The 8,116-nt window shown below is 42.7% G+C and overlaps 1 protein-coding gene across 1 annotated transcript in view; it reads left to right on the forward strand.

Annotated features, from left to right (window-relative positions):
* The first annotated feature begins 374 nt into the window (after nucleotides 1-374).
* LOC143294153 (uncharacterized) overlaps nucleotides 375-8,116 on the forward strand; it is a 55,963-nt gene continuing 48,221 nt past the window's right edge. The window contains exon 1 of the mRNA XM_076605584.1: nucleotides 375-409. Coding sequence (XP_076461699.1) covers nucleotides 375-409 — 35 coding nt within the window. The remainder of the gene's footprint in view (nucleotides 410-8,116) is intronic.

An 8,116-nucleotide genomic window follows, 5' to 3' on the forward strand; every position in this document is an offset into this window, starting at 1 on the left:
TGGTTGGTTGGTTTTGTTTGTTTGTTTTTGCTTTAAACGCCAGAACCGCCACGGATGTTTTATGTAAATCATTGTGAATTATCTGTATTAAGAAATACTAAACAAGCACAAACCAGCAGATCAGATTATACGCCGACTGCACAAAGTTACGCGAGGAAAAAATCACCAAGGATATACACATTCATAAAACATGCACCATTCGGCAGATGCTTCAGGCCTGAATATAGCGCACTGAGTTTATGGGTAAATAAGGCATCTGAAATTTGTTTTTGGACCAACAAAGAAATCACCGATAGTATTGAAAGCAATCCGGAGAGGGGGCTGAGGGGCAGGATGGCTGACACACCATGGACTTCACTACAATTCTGTAGAATATGGAGCAGGAGAAGAAGCAGGAGAACCACACCTTGTAGCAAGAGGAGGAAAACCCAAGAACGATGAGAAGGAGAAGGGGCAGAAGGGTGATGAAACGATGGAAAAAAATAAGAAAGGAAGGAAATATTCGAGGGGGGCCGGGGGGGGGGGGGGGGTGCGATGAAAGGAGAAAAGAACAGAGGAGGTAGTGGAGAAGGACGTTGAGACTCATATGTGAATAAAAACACTGAAATTCGAGTTAGCGTCAGCTGGTAAATAACATGAATGAACCAAGACACCCCCACCCCCATTCCCCACACTCCCAACCCAATTTGTTTCTCTCTCTCTCTCTCTCTCTCTCTCTCTCTCTCTCTCTGTCTCTCTCCCACTGTCACCTTCTGATGTATATGGCGCCGAATGCACACTCCGTTTTTTAGTTTGCAAGCAAGTTTCAAAACATTCCTCAAAACATCTTTACTCTGCACGTGAAATACACAAAACCGAGTTGACGTATACAGATCAATGCGTAGGAAAAGCTGTTTGTGACAAGTACACGGAAAACTTTAATCCTTTTCAAAGTAACTTAACTACTCTGAGGACCTTGGTTTTGTGCATATTGACTGTATAGAAGAAAGAAACCGGGTTTCAGCTCGGAAGATGTTATCGAATACTGGCTTGCACGCGTAAAAAAAGAAAAGAAAAAAAAAGTGTATTTGGTGCCTCATATCCACTCTTCCCCACCTTCCACCCTTCAGTCGCCACCCTCTACGTCTCCCACCTCCACCACTCCACCACCTGTCTCCTGCGTTTCGCTCCCCTCTCCACCTCGTCTGCATCTGCCCTTCCCTCTACACTCCCCTCACTTCACAGTTTTGAGTTGTTGGGGTTTTTTTTTCTTTTCTTTTTATCACTCAGGACCGTATGAAAATAGACGTGAATTGAATTTACTGTTCCGAAGGACAAGAAACCAGTGGCAAAAACCAGAATAAGTCCCCATTGTCTAGCCACCGAAGACAGATAATCTTTTCACATTCTAAAAGAAAGAGTCTTGTAAGACGGAACCCTTTCCCATTCTCAGTGCAGCAAAATATTCACCGACAAGTATCGTGATATTTAAAGACGGGAAAAAATGCAGATGTTTGGTAATATGTATCCACCCTTTCACAAGTTGAGGAAGTTATTCATCTGAAAGGAAGTTAGTACGGGGTATTTGTGTAATTTTTTTCTCCATAATCCAAAACAGATTCTGTTTTGTTCTGTATTTCTATTTCTACCTGTACTCTTCTATTACGTTTACATGCGCATGTCCGCGCACACACACTCACACACACTCTCTCTCTCTCTCTCTCTCTCTCTCTCTCTCTCTCACATACACAATATCACACAAGCACACATATTCATACAAGTGCTCTCTCTCTCTCTCACACACACACACACACACACACACACACACACACACACACACACACACACACACACACACACACACACACACACACACACACACACACACACGCCAGGCTAGACTCCCCCTTTCCATCCCCTCACGTATTCTGCAAGAAAGCGAAGTTTCAGAAAGGAAAAAGAAAGTTTTCCACCCTCCGTCGAAAACCTCTCACAGGGAAAATGCACTCGGCAGCACTGCACTTCTTTCTTTTCGAAGTGCTTTAACACCCCGATGCCCCATGAAAAGACTTCTTGATCTTCTGAATGAACTGAACCTTCCCCCTCCCTTACCCTCCTTCCGTCCCCAGTCCAATTCAGTAGATACATGGTGCATCCCCACCCCACCCCCCTCCTCCGTCTTACTGGCTCTCAGTCCCATTGAATAATTGTGGTCATGCCAATAGCGTAAGAATGTCTAAAACTGTCACCACTATAGATTCTTGCCATGTAAGTGTCGATAAGACTGTCACAAATTATCACCCCCATAGGTACTGCGATTATCACCACTTGCACCAGAGTGGATACGAAGATTGTTGATATTGTGGATATGAATATTTAACATAATTGTCGCCAGTTTGGATACTAAAATTGTCACCAGTGTGGATACTGAATTTTTTCCCTCCAATTATCACCACCAGTGTGGATACGAAGATTCTCACAGCGACCACCAGTGCGGATACGGACTGTCATAATTATTGTCAGCAATACACCGATTATGGAATAGAATTGAATATGTCTTTATTTACAAGTGTACTGGGGTCACAAGGAATATTGGGGTGTGGGTGTGGGTGTGTGTGTGTGAAAATTGTCACAATAGTCGACAGTGTAGATAACAAGGCTGTCACAGTTGTGGCCAGTGATGATACAAAGACAATCATCACTTCGGATGCGGCTGCATTCCTCGTTGACGCCGTGGTATATATCAAAGATGGAAGCGTAGAGTACGGCCTTGTCATATACTCTCAAACCAAAGTAGGCATCCTCATCCCTCACCGCCACCATCATCATCATCATTCACATTCAACACACAAAATAGGGGAAACACCCAGTCAGTCTGATGTCGCGATTAATCAAGCGATTATGGAATAGAATTGAATATGTCTTTATTTACAAGTGTACTGGGGTCACAAGGAATATTGGGGTGTGGGTGTGGGTGTGTGTGTGTGGGGGGGGGGGGGATAGTACACGAAAAGGTACAAACATGAATCGAAAATCAAACACAAACACAGATACAGTAGAATTTGGGATACATACATGTGCATATCAATATAAGAACTTGTGTGTGCGCGCGCACACACATACACACACACGCGCGCGCGCGTTTGAATATAAGCCGCATATTACATGTGGATGGGGACTAGATCATCAGGTGAATGGTTGCTGATTGCACAATTCACTTTCATTATTATTATTATTGTCAGCACCAGTGCGGGGTCTCCTTTGGTGTGTGGCCACCTGATTATGTATTAGTGGCACCAAGGCGGGCAGTTAAGTCTGTTTGACCGTGTGTGTGTGGAGTGAGGGGGCTGGAACTCAGTTTCTAACTCTTCGAAGTGACGAAGCTGAGAGATTCCTCAACTGTATCCTCTGGAATATACTTCACTGAAGCTGAGGAATATATTTTTGACCTGCACAATGACTTCTCTCTCAAACGAAGGCGTCACATAATGCTTGCTCTCTGTTTAAGAGCACTGTCTGGACACTCTGGGCCAATCAAATTAACTCAAGCCGTGCCGCTTACGTTTTTTTCTTCGGCGAATGAAGCAGGATTGCCACAGTTTTTAAATAAGCTCTGATGCCTTTCCTCACTTCACTGTCCTTTTAGATAAAGTGGGAAATTTCAGGAATTGGATGACCAGAGAGAGAGAGAGAGAGAGAGAGAGAGAAAGACAGAGAGTTGTTGGGGAAAGAATTTGGAAGCCAAAGATAAGGAGAAGAAGAATGAGAATAAGGAGAATAATCACATTACGTTGCACATTGCCAAGCAAACGGAGAAGAAGAAGAACAACAACGGCAAAAACACACCACTACAACACCCACAAGAACAAAGAATAAGAACAGCAACAAAGACAACATCAACACCAACAACTACACATACTACTACCACTACTACTGCACACAAAAAAGGACGAGGGAAACAGACAAAGATTCAGATGCGAAACGAAACGAAACGAAGCAAAAATAAACAAAACGAAATTCTATTCAGCACAAGATACGGAGAGTCGTTGAACTGGTGAACTTCTGTCTTACATGAATATCGATCTCTTTAACACTTTTATCCAGTGAAAAGAGGTTGCCACAGTTTTTGAAAAAGCTGCGATGACACTCTGCAACTACTTTACCTCATTCGAATTCATCCTACTTTCCCTTCTGAAAGAGCAAGAACTTTTTGGAAAAGTTGAAAGAGAAAGAGTGAGTGAGAGAGAGTAAGTGAGTGAGTGAGAGAGACAGACAGACAGACAGACAGACAGACAGAGGCAGAGATACAGACAGACAGAGATATGGACAGAGACAAACATACGTTCGCGGTATTGTGTGCAAATGATATATTTGAACAAAAGATACCTTGCTAACACGGGCGCAATCACACACGCACATAAAAAGAAACACACGCACACACAAAGAAACACACACACACACACACACACACACACACACACACACACACACACACACACACACACACACACACACACACACACACAGTTTCAGTAGCTCAAGGAGGCGTCACTGCGTTCGGACAAATCCATATACGCTACACCACATCTGCCAAGCAGATGCCTGACCAGCAGCGTAACCCAACGCGCTTAGTCAGGCCTTGAGGAAAAAAAGAAAAAAAAGGTGAATAAATGATAGATAAGCTTACACAAAGAAATAAATAAATAATAACTATAATGTAAAAAAAAAAAGACAACAAAAAACCAACACACACACACACACTCGTATGGGGATTTTCCATCTAATAGAGAAACATTTCAGGTGGACTCAATATAACTCTTTAAAAGCACATCGCTTACATTACTGTTGTGTTTCCGAAAGCGTTTTGAATTCAATGCTATCCCGTGGCCATGTCGTCATTCCATCCTCCGACCATAGAGATAATAAAACAACGGTGATGTATTTTACAGTGGTCCAGGTTATTGGAAGTTTAACAACAAATAGCTTTAAAATTAGTATATTTGTGCTCAAAATGAATACAATGCAGGATACTTTAACAGAAGAATGCAACAGAGAAGGATATAATGGTCTCTATAATAAAGATAAAAAAGGAAATTGTGCAAACTGGAAACGATTAATGTTTATGTTGAATTTGGAGCAAGCTTTTTTGTCAGAAAAGGAAAAAAATATATGCCTCAATATTGTATTAAAGAACTTTAAAAATAAATGACAACCAACCTGAAAATGAGCTTCTGCATGCAGAATTTCCTGACACTAAAGTAATAACATAGAAATAATAGTAACAGATTAAAATGGAGGCGCACAAGTAAGAGCCAGGATAGAAATGAACTGAGGAAGTAGAGAAAAATCAAGATAAAAAAAGACGCAAAATTGTGTTGTAAGTCGAGCGAAATAATAAGTAATCCAAAAAAAAAAAAAAATTCAAGAGCAAGTTAACTTTTAGAAATCCTTACGTGACTTGAAAACCAATGCAATAGATGTTAGCGAAACTGCATATATATATATAAATATATATATATATATATATATATATATATAGAGAGAGAGAGAGAGAGAGAGAGAGAGAGAGAGAGAAGGAAACGTTTAGGAGACTGATGGAAAACGAAGCAGCCTTATACGATGGGACAGTAGCTGAAAAGGAAACTACAGAAGGTCTGAAAATGGTGAAAAATGGATCAGTTCCTGAAAGCGATGAAAAACAACTGAATTTCTATTTTCATTGAGGGTGGGAGGGGGGGGGATAAATTATGCAGTGTAATTACAATTCTTTTAATGATTCTTTCGCTGGAGAAGAACTCCCATTTGCACAAATTCAAGGCGTTATAACATTATTTCATAAAGGCAAGAAATTAGACAGATAAAAGCTGAACAGTTAACTGAATACCAATCACATTTACAAACACAGATTATTTGAAATATTAGCATGAACCACTATCCGACAACCGCAGTTATATAAACAAAAACAGAGACATGAGGATGGGGTGAGTATTGGGGTAGAGGTTTTGGGTGATTGGAAATCACATAAACGAGTGCCACTGTTTGGTATGACTCAGTTCTACTGACATCGTAACTGTCGACGAAACTTTTTTCCGCAGTCTGCGATGTACTATCTGTACTGTTTTGCTCTAGCGATTAGGTAGTGAGATTGTAAACACTGGGAAGGACACTAGCTGCCCATTCTGCGATGTTACTTGCCTATGTATTTTTTATTTGACTTTGAAATTGTTTTTTTCTCGTTTTTTATGATGTTTTTTAATCTGGGGATGATAAATTTAGAGGAACGGCTGGCGTCATCAGCATTGCCAAGTCTTATTTGCCCTAAGGAGCTAAATGGTCAGGATACAAGTGTCAAGAACTGATTTCGTGGGTTTGTCTTGGTATTGCTTTGTTGATTTGACCGTTTTGTGTTTACGCGGTTCAGCATCTGTGTGGTCTAACAGTCCTGATATGACCCTGTGCAGTCTGCTGGACTATAAGCAGAAATAACAAGAACGGTGTCGACGAAACCTCCTGCATCTACATGTGTGTGTGTGTGTGTGTGTGTGTGTGTGTGTGTGTGTGTGTGTGTGTGTGTGTGTGTGTGTGTGTGTGTGTGTGTCTGCGTGTGTCTGTGTCTGTGTGAGTGTGTGTGTCAGAGACAGAGGGAGAGAGAGAGAGACTGCGTGCACAACTTGTCAATGAAATCGATGTAATGGAATGAATGATAGTGCCATGAAGATGCGCTGAGAATAGAATGATAGAATGAAAAGAGAAATTGTTCTAAAGAAAAAAATGGGAAGGGAAAAGAAAAAAGAAACGAAACATGCAAACAGAACGGGGGAAAAAAGATATCTCTCTCACACACACACACAAACGCGCGCGCGCGCGCGCGCGCATCGTGACACACACAGACACACACACATACACACACACGCACACATACACAACGCACTCTCTCTCTGTCTCTCTCTCTATCCCTGTCTCTCTCTCTCTCTTTCACCCACCTCTCTCTCTATGTCTCTCTCTCTGTCTCTCTCTCTGTCTCTCTCACTCAATATCACTCTCTCTCTCTCTGTGCACGCCTTTCTTTACTCCTTCCTGTCACATCAGCTCACTTTTTCTTTCTTTCGCAGTTTTAGCAATGTGCGTGAAAGAAACAAAAAAATGCACGTGACGTTGCAGGAGCCAAGGTTGCACATGCTTATTTTGCAAACCAGAGCGGGCACCGGAAGTAATGGGTACGCCGGGACCGGAAATGGAAACGAGAAAGGAGTCAATTCACAACGCATGGGCGAACTTTTCGTCGGAAGGCTGTCGAAAGGGTGTGGAGGAGGAGGGTGGGGGAGTGGAGGGAGGAAAGGCGGCGTTGAGGGGGGGTGGGGGGGGGCTGGAGATGGAGAAGTTGTAGGGGTGAGGAACAGGGGACTCTTCGGTGTGATATTATTGAGTGTAAAGAATGCTCTTTTTTTTCTTGCATTTTGAAGAGCCATTCACCATCGTCGTCACCATCATCATCATCATCATCGTCACGACATCATGTCATCAGAAGGAAGCAGTAGCATCATCGCTGTCATCATCATTACCAGCTTCTTCTTCTTCTTCTTGTTCTGTCGTGGGTCCAGCATCAGCGGCCTTCAAGGAGCTATCAGAAGCAGGTCGCGATGTGACCACTCACTGGGTGGGATGGGGTCACCCCCATGTCCCCCAAGGCCTTCATCCCCAAAATTCACTTCCAGTCAGGTCGACGTTCAGCCAGGTCTAATTTCCCGCGGGTCTATGTTCCTCCAAATTTACATTTACCGGGTCTCTGTTCCAAGAGGTCTATGTTCCCCAAGGTTAATGGCCACTGCTGATAACTGTGGACCTGGGGAAATGTAGACCCGGGAAAACATAGACCTGCCGGAATATAGACTTAGCAAAATAGTTTGGGGTGGGAACATAGACCTAGTGGAATACAGACATGCTCCCAGGAAGATTGCTCACTGATGCTGAGTAAGTACCGTTGAATTCCATGGTGTCTGTTCTGGTGTAACGTATGCGGAACATGATATGCACGCCCACTTGCATGCATACTTATTCTCCGTGATCCTGTCACTTTTAGATACCTCCTGTCATCCACGGGCCAAGGCAGCAGCTCTTTCTTTTTAATTCAGTTATG

Source organism: Babylonia areolata, chromosome 19 (genome assembly GCF_041734735.1).
Source record: "Babylonia areolata isolate BAREFJ2019XMU chromosome 19, ASM4173473v1, whole genome shotgun sequence".
In the NCBI taxonomy this organism is placed as follows: domain Eukaryota; kingdom Metazoa; phylum Mollusca; class Gastropoda; order Neogastropoda; family Buccinidae; genus Babylonia; species Babylonia areolata.